The sequence below is a fragment of the Triticum dicoccoides genome, chromosome 4A (genome assembly GCF_002162155.2).
Source record: "Triticum dicoccoides isolate Atlit2015 ecotype Zavitan chromosome 4A, WEW_v2.0, whole genome shotgun sequence".
Classification (NCBI taxonomy): Eukaryota; Viridiplantae; Streptophyta; class Magnoliopsida; order Poales; family Poaceae; genus Triticum; species Triticum dicoccoides.
The window spans coordinates 36,834,477-36,851,500 of NC_041386.1; the positions used below are offsets into that span (position 1 = coordinate 36,834,477).

A 17,024-nucleotide genomic window follows, 5' to 3' on the forward strand; every position below is an offset into this window, starting at 1 on the left:
GACTCCACAACTAAGTCCTTTCTCTAGGACATCTACCGTGACAAAACCACGACACTTCCGTTGTCGGTCTACGAGGGTACGTAGACAACACTCTCCCCTCTCGTTGTTATGCATCACCATGATCTTGCGTGTGCGTAGGAATTTTTTTGAAATTACTACGTTCCCCAACAGTGGCATCCGAGCCTAGGTTTTATGCGTTGATGTTGTGCACGAGTAAAACACAAGTGAGTTGTGGGCGATATAAGTCATACTTCTTACCAGCATGTCATACTTTGGTTCGGCGGTATTGTTGGATGAAGCGGCCCGGACTGACATTACGCGTACGCTTACGTGAGACTGGTTCTACCGACGTGCTTTGCACACAGGTGGCCGGCGGGTGTCAATTTCTCCAACTTTAGTTGAACCGAGTGTGGCTACGCCCGGTCCTTGCAAAGGTTAAAACAGCACCAACTTGACAAATTATCGTTGTGGTTTTTGATGCATAGGTAAGATTGGTTCTTGCTTAAAGCCCGTAGCAACCACGTAAAACTTGCAACAACAAAGTAGAGGACGTCTAACTTGTTTTTGCAGGGCATGTTGTGATGTGATATGGTCAATACATGATGCTAAATTTTATTGTATGAGATGATCATGTTTTGTAACCGAGTTATTGGCAACTGGCAGGAGCCATATGGTTGTCGCTTTATTGTATGCAATGCAATCGCCCTGTAATGCTTTACTTTATCACTAAGCGGTAGCGATAGTCGTAGAAGCATAAGATTGGCGAGACGACAACGATGCTACGATGGAGATCAAGGTGTCGGGCCGGTGATGATGGTGATCATGATGGTGCTTCGAAGATGGAGATCGCAAGCACAAGATAATGATGGCCATATCATATCACTTATATTGATTGCATGTGATGTTTATCTTTTATGCATCTTATCTTGCTTTGATTGACGGTAGCATTTTAAGATGATCTCTCGCTAATTATCAAGAAGTGTTCTCCCTGAGTATGCACCGTGGCGAAAGTTCTTCATGCTGAGACACCACGTGATGATCGGGTGTGATAGGCTCTACGTTCAAATATAACGGGTGCAAAACAGTTGCACACGCGGAATACTCAGGTTATACTTGACGAGCCAAGCATATACAGATATGGCCTCGGAACACGAAGACCGAAAGGTCGAGCGTGAATCATATAGTAGATATGATCAACATAGTGATGTTCACCAATGAAGCTACTCCATCTCACGTGATGATCGGACATGGTTTAGTTGATTTGGATCACATGATCACTTAGAGGATTAGAGGGATGTCTATCTAAGTGGGAGTTCTTTAGTAATATGATTAATTGAACTTAAATTTATCATAAACTTAGTACCTGATAGTATCTTGCTTGTTTATGTTTGATTGTAGATATATGGCCCGTGCTGTTGTTCCGTTGAATTTTAATGCGTTCCTTGAGAAAGCAAAGTTGAAACATGATGGTAGAAATTACACGGACTGGGTCCGTAACTTGAGCATTATCCTCATTGCTGCACAGAAGAATTACGTCCTGGAAGCACCGCTGGGTGCCAGGCCTGCTGCTGGAGCAACACCGGATGTTATGAACGTCTGGCAGAGCAAAGCTGATGACTACTCGATAGTTCAGTGTGCCATGCTTTACGGCTTAGAATCGGGACTTCAACGACGTTTTGAACGTCATGGAGCATATGAGATGTTCCAGGAGTTGAAGTTAATATTTCAAGCAAATGCCCGGATTGAGAGATATGAAGTCTCCAATAAGTTCTATAGCTGCAAGATGGAGGAGAACAGTTCTGTCAGTCAGCATATACTCAAAATGTCTGGGTATAATAATTACTTGATTCAATTGGAAGTTAATCTTCCATATGATTGCGTCATTGACAGAATTCTCCAATCACTTCCACCTAGCTACAAGAGTTTCGTGATGAACTATAATATGCAAGGGATGAATAAGACAATTCCCGACCTCTTCGCAATGCCGAAAGCTGTGGAGGTAGAAATCAAGGAGTATCAAGTGTTGATGGTCAACAAGACCACTAGTTTCAAGAAAAAGGGCAAAGGGAAGAAGAAGGGGAACTTCAAAAAGAACAGCAAGCAAGTTGCTACTCAGGAGAAGAAACCCAAATCTGGACCTGAGCCTGAAACTGAGTGCTTCTACTGCAAGCAGACTGGTCACTGGAAGCGGAATTGCCCCAAGTATTTGGCGGATAAGAAGGATGGCAAGGTGAACAAAGGTATATATGATATACATGTTATTGATGTGTACCTTACTAATGCTCGCAGTAGCACCTGGGTATTTGATACTGATTCTGTTGCTAATACTTGCAACTCGAAACAAGGACTACGGATTAAGCAAAGATTGGCTAAGGACGAGGTGACGATGCGCATGGTTCCAAAGTCGATGTGATCACGGTCGGCACGCTACCTCTACATCTACCTTTGGGATTAGTATTAGACCTAAATAATTGTTATTTGGTGCCAGCGTTGAGCATGAACATTATATCTAGATCTTGTTTGATGCGAGACGGTTATTCAGTTAAATCAGAGAATAATGGTTGTTCTATTTATATGAGTAATATCTTTTATGGTCATGCACCCTTGAAGAGTGGTTTATTCTTATTAAATCTCGATAGTAGTGACACACATATTCATAATGTTGAAGCCAAAAGATGTAGAGTTGATAATGATAGTGCAACTTATTTGTATCATTGCCATTTAGGTCATATCGGTGTAAAGCGCATGAAGAAACTCCATACTGATGGACTTTTGGAACCACTTGATTATGAATCACTTGGTACTTGCGAACCGTGCCTTATGGGCAAGATGACCAAAACACCGTTCTCCGGTACTATGGAGAGAGCAACAAATTTGTTGGAAATCATACATACAGATGTATGTGGTCCGATGAATGTTGAGGCTCATGGCGGATATTGTTATTTTCTCACCTTCACAGATGACTTAAGCAGATATGGGTATATCTACTTAATGAAACATAAGTCTGAAACATTTGAAAAGTTCAAAGAATTTCAGAGTGAAGTTGAAAATCATCGTAACAAGAAAATAAAATTCCTATGATCTGATCGTGGAGGAGAATATTTGAGTTACGAGTTTGGTGTACATATGAAACAATGCGGAATAGTTTCGTAGCTCATGCCACCCGAAACACCACAGCATAATGGTGTGTCCGAACGTCGTAATCGTACTTTACTAGATATGGTGCGATCTATGATGTCTCTTACTGATTTACCGCTATCATTTTGGGGTTATGCTTTAGAGACGACCGCATTCACGTTAAATAGGGCACCATCAAAATCTGTTGAGACGACGCCTTATGAACTGTGGTTTGTCAAGAAACCAAAGTTGTCGTTTCTGAAAGTTTGGGGCTGCGATGCTTATGTGAAAAAGCTTCAACCTGATAAGCTCGAACCCAAATCAGAGAAATGTGTCTTCATAGGATATCCAAAGGAAACTATTGGATACACCTTCTATCACAGATCCGAAGGCAAGACTTTTGTTGCTAAATTCGGAAACTTTCTAGAGAAGGAGTTCCTCTCGAAAGAAGTGAGTGGGAGGAAAGTAGAACTTGATGAGGTAACTGTACCTGCTCCCTTATTGGAAAGTAGTACATCACAGAAACCGGTTTCTGTGATATCTACACCAATTAGTGAGGAAGCTAATGATGATGATCATGAAACTTCAGAACAAGATACTACTGAATCTTGTAGATCAACCAGAGTAAGATCCGCACCAGAGTGGTACGGTAATCCTATTCTGGAAGTCATGCTACTAGATCATGATGAACCTACGAACTATGGAGAAGCGATGGTGAGCCCAAATTCCGCAAAATGGCTTGAAGCCATGAAATCTCAGATGGGATCCATGTATGAGAACAAAGTGTGGATTTGGTTGACTTGCCCAAAGATCGGCAAGCAATTGAGAATAAATGGATCTTCAAGAAGAAGACTGACACTGACGGTAATGTTACTATCTACAAAGCTTGACTTGTCGCAAAAGGTTTTCGACAAGTTCAAGGGATTGACTACGATGAGACCTTCTCACCCGTAGCGATGCTTAAGTCTGTCCGAATCATGTTAGCAATTGCCGCATTTTATGATTATGAAATTTGGCAGATGGATGTCAAAACTGCATTCCTGAATGGATTTCTGGAAGAAGAGTTGTATATGATGCAGCCAGAAGGTTTTGTCGATCCAAAGGGAGCTAACAAAGTGTGCAAGCTCCAGCGATCCATTTATGGACTGGTGCAAGCCTCTCGGAGTTGGAATAAACGCTTTGATAATGTGATCAAAGCATTTGGTTTTGTACAGACTTTTGGAGAAGCCTGTATTTACAAGAAAGTGAGTGGGAGCTCTGTAGCATTTCTGATATTATATGTAGATGACATATTACTAATCGGAAATGATATAGAATTTCTGATAGCATAAAGGGATACTTGAATAAGAGTTTTTCAATGAAAGACCTCAGTGAAGATGCTTACATATTGGGCATTAAGATCTATAGAGATAGATCAAGACGCTTAATTGGACTTTCACAAAGCACATACCTTGACAAAGTTTTGAAGAAGTTCAAAATGGATCAAGCAAAGAAAGGATTCTTGCCTGTGTTACAAGGTGTGAAATTGAGTAAGACTCAATGCCCGACCACTGCAGAAGATAGACAGAAAATGAAAGATGTTCCCTATGCTTCAGCCATAGGCTCTATCATGTATGCAATGCTGTGTACCAGACCTGATGTATGTCTTGCTATAAGTCTAGCAGGGAGGTACCAAAGTAATCCAGGAGTGGATCACTGGACAGCGGTCAAGAACATCCTGAAATACCTGAAAAGGACTAAGGATATGTTTCTCATATATGGAGGTGACAAAGAGCTCATCGTAAATGGTTACGTTGATGCAAGCTTTGACACTGATCCGGACGATTCTAAATCGCAAACCGGATACATGTTTACATTAAACGGTGGAGCTGTCAGTTGGTGCAGTTCTAAACAAAGCGTTGTGGCGGGATCTACATGTGAAGCGGAGTACATAGCTGCTTCGGAAGCAGCAAACGAAGGAGTCTGGATGAAAGAGTTCATATTCGATCTAGGTGTCATATCTAGTGCATCGGGTCCAATGAAAATCTTTTGTGACAATATGGTGCAATTGCCTTGGCAAAGGAATCCAGATTTCACAAGAGAACCCAGCACATCAAGAGACGCTTCAATTCCATCCGGGATCTAGTCCAAGTGGGAGACATAGAGATTTGCAAGATACATACGGATCTGAATGTAGCAGACCCGTTGACTAAGCCTCTTCCACGAGCAAAACATGATCAGCACCAAAGCTCCATGGGTGTTAGAATCATTACTGTGTAATCTAGATTATTGACTCTAGTGCAAGTGGGAGACTGAAGGAAATATGCCCTAGAGGCAATAATAAAGTTATTATTTATTTCCTTATACCATGATAAAAGTTTATTATTCATGCTAGAATTGTATTATCCGGAAACATAATACTTGTGTGAATACGTAGACAAACTAAACGTCACTAGTGTGCCTCTACTTGACTAGCTCGTTAATGAAGATGGTTATGTTTCCTAACCATAGACATGTGTTGTCATTTGATTAACGGGATCACATCATTAGGAGAATGATGTGATTGACATGACCCATTACATTAGCTTAGCACCCGATCGTTTAGTATGTTGTTATTGCTTTCTTCATGACTTATACATGTTCCTATGACTATGAGATTATGCAACTCCCGTTTGCCGGAGGAACACTTTGTGTGCTACCAAACTTCACAACGTAACTGGGTGATTATAAAGGAGCTCTACAGGTGTCTCCAAAGGTACATGTTGGGTTGGCGTATTTCGAGATTAGGATTTGTCACTCCGATTGTCGGAGAGGTATCTCTGGGCCCTCTCGGTAATGCACATCACATAAGCCTTGCAAGAATTGCAACTAATGAGTTAGTTGCGAGATGATGTATTACGAAATGAGTAAAGAGACTTGACGGTAACGAGATTGAACTAGGTATTGAGATACCGACGATCGAATCTCGGGAAAGTAACATACCGATGACAAAGGGAACAAAGTATGTTGTTATGCGGTCTGACCAATAAAGATCTTCGTAGAATATGTGGGATTCAATATGAGCATCCAGGTTCCGCTATTGGTTATTGACCGGAGACATGTCTCGGTCATGTCTACATTGTTCTCGAACCCGTAGGGTCTGCACGCTTAACGTTACGATGACAGTTTCATTATGAGTTTATATATTTTGATGTACCGAAGTTTGTTCGGAGTCCCGGATATGATCACGGACATGACGAGGAGTCTCAAAATGGTCGAGACATAAAGATTGATATATTGGACGGCTATATTCGGACACCGGAAGTGTTCCGGGTGATTTCGGAGAAAACCGGAGAGCCGGAGGGTTACCGGAACCCCCCGGGAGAAGTAATGGGCCTTATGGGCCCTAGTGGACAGAGAGAGGGGCGGCCAGGGTGGGCCGCACACCCCCTCCCCGTCTGGTCCGAATTGGACTAGGAGAGGGGGGGGCGCCCCCCTTTCCTTCTCCCTCTCCCCCTTCCTTTCCCCCTCCTAGTAGGAGTAGGAAAGAGGGGAGTCCTACTCCTACTAGGAGGAGGACTCCTCCTCCTTGGCACGCCCAAGGGCCGGCCGGCCTTCCCCCTTGCTCCTTTATATACGGGGGCAGGGGCACCTCTAGACACACAAGTTGATCCTCGTGATCGTTTTCTTAGCCGTGTGCGGTGCCCCTTTCCACCACACTCCTCGATAATATTGTAGCGGTGCTTAGGCGAAGCCCTGCGACGGTAGAACATCAAGATTGTCACCACGCCGTCGTGCTGACGGAACTCTTCCCCGACACTTTGCTGGATCGGAGTCCGGGGATCGTCATCGAGCTGAACGTGTGCTAAAACTCGAAGGTGCCGTAGTTTCGGTGCTTGATCGGTCGGGCCGTGAAGACGTACGACTACGTCAACCGCGTTGTCATAACGCTTCCGTTGTCGGTCTACGAGGGTACGTAGACAACACTCTCCCCTCTCGTTGTTATGCATCACCATCATCTTGCGTGTGCATAGGAACTTTTTTTGAAATTACTACATTCCCCAACAGTATCTAGACTAGTTGGATATGAAGGGGGCATCAATACGATGTCTTTCTCTTCCTGTTGCTCTAGAGGAGACAGATTCGCTGCAATTAATATCATTCATGCAGCGGGTTTGTGGGCTATCTGGAAAACCCGAAATGACATGGTTTTCAATTATGTTGCTTGGCCTGGAATGCAGGCTATGGCGAAAAACTACGCTGAATTTGTCTACATGGGGATGCCTAACCTCAGGCCATGTCAAAGGCAGGCTTGAGAGATGCGCGGCAGAATTGGAGCTGTTGGCAAGAAGCCCTCCTCTTCTGATGTGGCCAGATCCTGGCTGAAGTTGGGAGGCCCTATGAAGATCAGCCAGAAGCTGGATTGTAAACACGTCAAAAAACTCCAAAAAATGATGCCGTCTTGATGTCTTAGCTGTGGGTGTTGTAATATTGAATTTATTTGGCTGTGAGAGCCTTCTTGTGCTGTTGTTTTTGAGTTGACTCTGTCAGGGCTAGTTGTGTGTGTTTTTCTTTAGTGCCTGTGTGGTGCTTTTGGCTGAAGCAGTGAGCTGCTGGCTTCCGCGTGCTACTTCTGTATAAACATATCTTTGCTTCGTTATGAGTAATGGAGCAGGGGCTGTGGCCCTTTTCCTCTAAAACGTTTTTGTGGAGGAAGTTGAACATTATCGATCGCATGGCTTCAGCATCCTGGATGGAATTTGGAGTTCACAGTATTTGTTCAAAAAGGTAAATTGTATGTATGCGTTCAGAACTAGCCATGAAATGGCTTTGTTCACGGTTTCTATCAGCTGCCCTTGGGCAGTGATACTATTTTAGAAGGAAATGAAACAGAAAAAGGAAAATATCTAAAATGGAAGATGGCTATCTTTAATACCTTAATTGGTGATCCTTCCGTATGCAGGGATTTGTGTCTGGGTGTCGCCTATATCTATATGCAGTTATGCACATGACAAATTAAGGAACTCCGCGTGAGTGTCAGATCAATTCAACTGATCATTCAGTTACAGGGATCATGAGGATATTGACTCAAAAAATGCATTTCAAGAAACTAGATTATTCTCTCAGTGTCATAAGAATCAGTAGAGATAAATGTGCAATGACCCGACTGCTTGCTGTTTATCATAATTTCTGATCCCTGAAGACCACACAGCAAGCTAAAGAAAATCACACTGATACTACTAACTTCGACACTTAAGCTAATCATGTGCTAGAAGAAACAAGAGATCGGGCAAATATTCAACGGTGAAAACAAATCTTAACAACATTAATGTTGCATGCATGATGAAATACATAGGCACATGCTGTGACTTCAGTAGTTCGCAAAAGGACCCTGAAGAGAAAATTCAGATCCTCTCTTGAAGCTCTGGATGAAACCTCCTTGAGGATCAGACCAGCCAGTGACCCGCACTATGGGGGTTTCACTGTCCCGTTTCCTGGACCCCAGACTCCCCACTTTGGAATGCACCTCCTCCGCCGAAGTGAAGCCAGCGGACAACCGAATAGACACCTCCTTCAATACCAATGCACTCTCAAAGAAATATTTGAGGAAGGCGAGCTCAATTCGACCCCCTCATAAATCATGGAAAACCAGCAGCTTGATGCGGGACCGGATGCATTCTATGGTACCAGACTCATGCCAGAACTTTAGGTTGAGCTTGCCAGTGGATTGATCAGGCTTTCCAGACTGAAAATTCGATCAATTAAAAGCACATTCAGTTCATCAGCTATCGAAAGACATTAGCAACGTGATGCTATTACATTATGCAAATGAAGGCTAAAAGAAGACCTTGATGTGGAGCGTCTCAACATTAGGAAAGCATCTGAGGACATTAGGAATCATCTTGGCATCATTGCGTACTCCAAAAAGCACTTCCAATGCCAGGATTCTCACACTTGGTACCATGGTTCTTGGGCTCACCCTTATCCCAGCCTGCAAATGCAATCGCATTCACATCACAAGCAGACAATTAACAAGAGAAAGATCACAAATTTAACACTGATCAGTTGGGAATTTATGGTGAACAAGATGAGGCACCTTGATGATGGTGTTGCCGACCTCTAGGACCTGATTCCCTGGTCCCAATCCAAGTATGCCAACAGGCGCAGCTTGGGGGCATGGCCAATCTTCACCTTGGTGCGACTGCTATCATGGGTCCAGCCTTCCAGATTGATGAGCCGCTCAAGGCGTGGGGCGTTCACCACGAAGATTTCTTCGAAGAAGGACCCCATGATCTGCACGCACCGGAGGCTTTGGCTGACAAGGCGGAGCCGGAGCATGAAAAAAATTACCTTCGACACTGAGCGTCTCCAGCACGGGGCTCCTGTCGAGGATGAAGTCCAAATCCCTGCTCTCTACAAGGATGTTGCAGAGCCCGAGCTGATGGAGTTTGGGGAAAGAGGCGGAGCGCGGGAGGCCGGCCGTGTCCAGGAACTTCCAGGAGCCGAGGTGGAGCCGGGTGAGGGTGGCCATGCCGAATAAGGTGGAGGGGAGGATAGCGTTGAATGGAGGATCCCATTGGTCGAGGATGACGAGTTCCAGTATGCCCTTGGCGGCGAGAAGCTCGATCCAGCACGTGAGCAGGCCATGGAACTCCTCCCTGCAGCTCTTGATCAGGTGGACGCAGCGGAAGGGCCCCGGGTGCTCTTCGAGCACGCGAGACAGGGCGGAGGTGGCGGGGGCGAGATCGGCATCGACGAGGACGAGCGGGGCGGAGCGCCAGACCCCGCGCCAGCGGTGGGAGAGTGTGGCGGTGCGCACGGCGTCCTTGACGGGAAGGATGGAGACGATATGGCGGAGGACCGCGTCGGGGAGGCGGCTGACGCGGTAGACGGCGTCTTCGGGGGGGGGAGGGCAGAGAGGCGAGCTGCAGCAGAGACGGGCGGGGCGGGGCGGGTGCGGTTCAGCAAGCGGCGGTAGAGCGCATCCATCTCGTGTAGGTCATGCTCGTGGAGCAGCTTCTCGTTCATCACCGCGACCCCCAAGTTGCCCAAGGTTGAGGCCGTCGCCACCGGCGGCATCGCCTTGGTGGGGAGTGAGGACGAGGGTTTTCAGCAGCGCGTGCTGTCTGTGGAGTGTGGAGTGGAGCAGGAACTTCCTCACAAAAGAAAAAACTCTCCCGGTAGATTTGACAAGTATAGATTATTTACAAATTGCAACAACATAATTAGCATTAGCTGCAAAGTTGCATAATAAGTAATGTTTCATTACAACTAAAATACTTTGGTACTCCCCAAAATACTTCACCATCCATCTATAAAATACTATAAAAGAGAAATATTTACGAAAACACTAACGCCCACACCTGTGGCAACATTGCAACTCGCTCACACGTCTGGATCACCGTCCGGTTAAGTTTGCATGAATCTTGACACACCGAGGCAGTTTTCGCGTGCCACGTAGGACAAGGCTGGTGTGTGGGCGTTCAGAGGTCGCCCACACGCGCCACAACACGCGGTTGCCAGCTGCGCTGTGTGAGCGAATTAGTTTCTGCCCACACAGCCACCACCTAGTCCACGTGCGTGTGGGCGAACTGCTTTTCGCCCACATGACAGTCGTACATTGTTGGATGGCAACTGCAGTTGCGCGTACATGGCAACTAGGCAAACACACATGGCAACTATGAATCGATTGCTAGACGGCAACTGCAGTTGCGTGTACGTGGTAATCAGATAAACATACACGGCAACTGCAATTACGTGCTTAGTAGTGAATTTGACTCATGTACAGGAAGAATGACAACTTGTATGGTTGTTCATACAAGAAACATAAAATTATTTTTTACTTTGGTTTTTCGGTATATACCATAAAAATCAAAGTTCAAATCGGTATGAAAAATTCATACCATACCGAAACCAGAAACCATAAAAACCATAAATTTGATTCGGTTCGGTTTATTTTTGGTTTGGTTTTCAAATGCACAGAGTGACCAGGAACACAACACATGGGCATAACTATCCTCCAGATAGTTTTCACAAGAACGGATTATTTGCAAGGGAACAACAACAAAATTAGCATGAGCTGCAAAGTTGCATAATAAGTAATGTTTCATTACAACTAAAATACTTTGGTACTCCCCAAAATACTTCCCCATTCATCTAAAATACTATAAAAGAGACATATTTATTGTCCCGGTGTTCACTGGGAGGGTGTTGACAAAACGAATGATTTTTATGATAATTTATGTTATCATAAGAATGGCAAATTTCTTCAGCAAGCACGACAAAACCTAGTGAAAATCTGAACTGAGCGGATTTTCCATTCATACTAAAGAAATTTGCCATCCGCGGACAATACAAATTGACATGAAAACGTTCGATTTGCCATGCCCTCCCAACGAACTTCATTTGTTTTGAAAATCCAATATAGGAGTAGAATATAGGATGTACTATAATTTTTGAAACTCAAACTTTTCATGCTTGGTCAAATTTGTAAAAAAAAGTATTGGATTACTATCATTCCAAAGGTATTTTTCATCATTTCATTCCATATTTGGTATTCCCACTTTTCACAAATATAAGATGTTTTGGATATCTTAATATGGACTACACACGGACTAAAATAAGTGAACAAACACACTAAAACTTTTCTGTATACATCATATTCAGAAAAAAATTAAAAAAACTTATATTTGTGAACGGAGAGAGTATTTTAGATGTTGATATTATTTTTAGCTTGATCAAACATATAAATGTTTGACTTTCGAAAAAAGCAATGTACCTTTTATTTTGAAATGAAAGGATTACAATTAGCCCACAAATATGTCCTCAGCATTGCACTGCCTACCGCTTTCCCATCTCGCTCCTCGACGTAGGCCTTCGAGACGCTGTCTTTTGTGATCTTGTACGAGAGAGGGATGGAAGTTTTTGAGGAGCTCTCTCCCGCGACTGCTCGGCTTTTCTTCATCATGGCCGCGGACAACTGCTCGATTACATGGCGACCGATTCTTCTTCCACCGCGCCATACGCTCTCCTATCCCTTATGTTTCGGATTTTTCTAGATACTGTCGTACTAGCAATCGATATGGATACGATGTTTGTCTGCTATGTACCCGACTTCATGGCTAATTACATCACTATGTTAAGCTCATCATATAAATTATGATTACCATGTTCATCTACTGTTTTGCATCGGGCCTCGAATTTATGTAGACGGCCCTATTTTTTATAGATCAAACTTGATGAAAAATTGCTCAATTATTCAACATATTTTGGATGGAAACTGGACTCTTTCTAAGTAGTGTCATATCTACGTCAACGGAGCATCATGCTCGCATACTCCTTTTGCTATGCACTCTAGAATGCAAGGGCGGTTTACCATTGGCATGTTCAACTTTCGAAAAAGCGATTATACGTCTGCCTCGCGCGGAACAGCAGAAGGTTACATCACAAATAGCGTTGCACGTTTTTGTTTTCCTTTTGTTTTTTGCGGGAGAAAATAGCGCTGCACGTTATTGTTGAATACCGGCAGTTCGTATTTAGTGTTTGTCAACGTAGCACATAGTCTTCCGCTTGGCACAGCGACTTACTGAAAAACTAATCTCAGCATCATTTTCACGACGCCATTATTACGGCCTTTGAGACATCTCAGTTACTTAAAGTTAAACCCATCTCATCAGCAACTTTTTTCAAGAGATCTTTTGAACAACCGGTCAGATTGCCTCGAGGAGGACATCTTGAACCATCGTTTTCGCGATCCCCACACTCTCCGTGCAGCCCAGGCCCCTATGACTCTACGAGGTTATGAAGCTGTCAAACTCGGAAGACAAGACAAGAAGAGATGGTCCTCATTTTTGTTGGGGTGAATTTCATATATGCCACTCAAAACTTACCTGTCCCCTCATCTGCCATTGAAAATTTCCCTCTCCCAAATATGTCATTGAAAATTTGCACCGTGCACAGATATGCCACTATGACCAGTTTGACCATTGGTTGACTGTCAAGTGGCATGTGAAAAGACGACTTTGCCCCTGGTACTGCAGCATTCGGAACAAATTTGGCCAATCTCGAATTGTGGGGTGTCTGTACTGTAGCAATGATATACTGTAGCATCCGGACAGATTTGAAATTCGAACAATTTTTTGAATTTCAAAATAAATCTCCGTAATTTCAAATTCTGAATTTCTAACACTTTTTTTTTAAAAAAATTGTTCGCGATTTCAAAAAGGGTCTGTCTAGGACACATCTAGATGTGACATAATTATGTCACATTTAACCTAATGTCCACTATGTTTGTGGTCTATTTTTTTTTGTCTCAGCTTTTTTTTTCCTTGTTGCTGTGTTATTTGTGGGAGCTTAGATGTGACATCCTTAGGAACCATCTAGATGTGAATTAGACAAACTGTTTCAAAAAAACTGGCATTTTTTTTGTAAAAGTGGACGCTACAGTACCTTTGCCCGCAAATTTGAAGTGACCAAATTTGTTCGGACTGCTACAGTGTATCACCGCTGCAGTACCAGAGGCAAAATCGTCTTTCCAAGTGCCGCCTGACAGTTAACTAACGGTCAAACTGACCATAGTGGCATATTTGTATGCGGTGCAAATTTTTAATGGCATATCTGGGAGAGGAAAATTTCTAATGGCAGATGAGAATATGGGCAAGTTTTAAGTGGCATATGTGGAATTCATCCTTTTTGTTGCGTTATGTTATAGGTGATGAGCTGATGACGTTGACGCCCCTCTAAAAAAACTCCCCTGTTGTCCCGTCTGACCGATGCACGTTTGATTGAAGCCGACGTTGGCCGGAAGTCTACTTGGGTTATCTCGTCCGCGCGATCAAATCACGGCATTGATCGATGAAGAAGCAATCACGGGGCCATATGTAAATCGACACCATACGTACATACACTATGCATACAAATGAAAGTAATCATACATGAGCTCGAAGAAAGAATGTATACAATGGCGGGCCAGCAAAGAAGTCGGAAAAGAAGAAGAAGAAAAAGGATCTACGTACTACAGTAAGATAAAAACATGGAATCTCCCAAACACATGGCAGCAGCAACCAAAACTGCACGCCGATCCGATCCTGACAAAGTGACGACGATCATAGCTGCACGCCGGTCCCGTTGGCGCCGGCGTGGGCGCGGTTGCGCTTGCGGCGGCGCAGGACGACGGCCCAGGTGATGGCCTCGAGGAGGAGCACGACGCCGGCGAGCGTGGCGAGGATGACGACGTAGCTCGTCTTCCAGCCGGTGGCGGGCTTGAGGATGTTGAGGCCCTTGAAGATGTTGACGGCGGCGAGGACGATGACGGAGTAGCCGACGGAGTGGTGGTAGGCGTTCCAGTAGACGCGGTACTTGTTCTTCTTGTCGGGCCGGAGGAAGAGCGCGAAGACCTGGAGCGTGGCGAGGCAGAAGATGGCGATGCCGATGCTGCGGTGGGTGGTGTAGGTGAGGCCCTTGGACTCGCTGCCCAGCTTGAGGCCCAGGCCCCAGCCGGCGACGCCCAGCGCGTAGCCGGAGATCTGGCAGGCGATGTGGAGGTAGAACCAGGCCGGGTCGGCCGCCTCGAACACGCGGAGGTAGCGCGCGATCATGGCGCCCAGCGGGATCAGCACGCCCCATCCCACGCCGTTGAGCACTCCGTGGAGCTGTTGATGGATAATATGTGCACATGGTTAGCTAGGGTTGGCGAAATGAATTAAACCTTGACCAAAATCAAGAAGAGGAACATTGGTCTTTCAGGTGATTAATTCGATCATTGGGCTGAATTTGATGAATACTGTACTAAATTACTCTTCTACTTGCAATGTTTTATGATCAAATGATCAAGTGCGTCCGTGATTGAACAGTTGTAGGCGGCTAACTGCATAATAATATTAATATATTATTACTAGTAATTCAAGTTGGGCTGGTGAAAATTCAGAGGTTTGGTGCAGGTGCAGCTCCCCCGGCATGCAGGCTGCTTGTTGCTTCTCAGAGTTGAGTTTGACCATGGTTCGTCAAGGAACGCATGAGCAAAAGGAGATAAGTTTATTGCCATCCCTATCAGGCTATCTGTGGATCAGATCGCTGAACCCATCAAATCGTACTATTGAAATCCTAGGCCTTCTTTATATGTCAGGTCCAAATTATATCAACTGACCAGCTCTCGATCATTATCTCCAACTAAACTGAATTTTAGGGGTCTGAAATAATATAATTGATCATTATCTCCAACTATACTGAATTTTTAGGGCTCTGAAATATAAATAGTTGGTCATGACCAATGTCGCCGTCCTCTAGATGACTTGTGATAACTTACCTAACATAACATGTAAACAATTCGACAGCGAATGGAGCATCGAGCCGTTGAAGAAAACCAAGAGCATATTTGTCTTGGTTTACTAGATGGAGTTGTTTGATTAACCTAGCAATCAAGCTGGAGGCAGGGAGACAGGGCGGCGGCCGGAGGAGAAAAGAGGAACTTACGTTACGGCGGTGCAGCCTGGAGTTGGAGGCGCCGGTGCTGGTGCCGGAGAGGAAGTCGAGCCTCTGGAGTGACTGGACGTTGGGCCCCGATATGGAGTGCTGCGAGACGCGGCCGCCGGAGATGGGCCCGGCCTGCCACACCGTGTTGTGCGACGTGGCGTTGCCCGGCAGCGCCACGGTGGCGTAGATGGTGTAGGCGCCGCCGGCGTACTCGGCGCTGGCCGGGACGGGCACGTCGAAGGAGAGGGCGGTGTTGTCGAGGGTGGGGGCCGTGTTCCGGAGGATGGTGGTGAGCACGGAGACGGCGCCGGCGCTCTGCGAGGCGATGAACACGTTGCTGCCGGCCATGCCGCTGCTGCCGGGGTTGATGCCCCAGCCGACCCACCCGTCGGCGCCGGACGGCGCCCGGAAGGCGATGTCGGCCGTGCCGTTCCCGGCGTGGTACGTCCAGTGGAGGCTGGCGCCGAGCACGGGCAGCTGGTTGCACTTGAGGAACGTGCGGCCCCCCGTGAAGGTCGCGGAGAGGCAGCCGCTCTGCGCCGCCGCGCCCGCCGCGAAGAGCAGCAGCAGGAGGGGGAGCCACGCCGTGGAGTGCCCTGGCCGCGCCATGGCAGCAGCGGTGGAGGTCGGAGCAGGAGGTTGGAGGTGCGAAATGGAGCGCGGGAGGCGGAGGGAGGTGGTGGTGGTGAGAGGAGGAGGCGGGGGGAGGAGGTATATGTACCGGCGAGTCGGCGACGAGAGGGCGCGCGGTTGTTGGGGAGGCTGCCGTGCGGGTGGAAACTTCCACGCCGGTACGCGGGAGGGACTGGTGTTCTCTTTGGCGGACAGAGTCTTGTTGGCTGCTGGACGATAACCCTTCTCTGAGTTGTCTCGTCTAAAAAAATGGCGCTGAATAACCGAGGCTGGACGTAGTACTACAGTTCACATCTCCGTTGAAAGGTTCTAGGCCGGGAGACCGTTTCCTCCTATGATGTCTAGGCTGTATGCCCGCTGCAAAGCGCAAACTGTTTCTTTTTATATTTTTTTGGGAGTTGAGAAAGAGAGCGGCAAGGCAAAGCATATTCGGCAGCGTGAGCGAGTGAAGCCACCCACTGTTCCAGCACGAAAGGATCGCCTGTACGACGAACGAATAGATGCTACAATCACACCGATGCCATGCCATGCCGTGCAAAGGGATTCATTCCAGTACGGACCGTTTTGTGATTCTTCCCTTGCTGTGATTTCCAGTTCGGGCATTTTGGCGAGATTAATTAGAAGCTTTTTTGGAGAAAAAATAGTATCAGTAGGTACTACTGATAATTTGCTAGTTTCATGGATGGGCGTGCACGCGTTGTTGGAAACGAATATTTTGGCAATGCTACACGATGTATTGATCGGTGCATAGTGCACGTATATATGGAGTACAAGATGGGTCGCAACCTCAACTATACAATGACTAGGAGGTGGGCCGGACTATACAATGTACATGCACAAACCAT

General features: G+C 45.8%; 1 protein-coding gene across 1 annotated transcript; it reads right to left on the bottom strand.

The window, feature by feature from the left end:
- Window positions 1-13,956: 13,956 nt before the first annotated feature.
- LOC119284804 (cytochrome b561 and DOMON domain-containing protein At4g12980-like) lies at window positions 13,957-16,396 on the bottom strand. The gene is made up of 2 exons (XM_037563964.1): window positions 15,547-16,396; window positions 13,957-14,726 (listed from the first exon to the last, which is right to left on the bottom strand). The coding sequence occupies exons 1-2, from the start codon at window positions 16,153-16,155 to the stop codon at window positions 14,181-14,183; spliced, it is 1,155 nt and encodes a 384-aa protein (XP_037419861.1). The 5' UTR covers window positions 16,156-16,396; the 3' UTR covers window positions 13,957-14,180.
- Window positions 16,397-17,024: the final 628 nt, after the last annotated feature.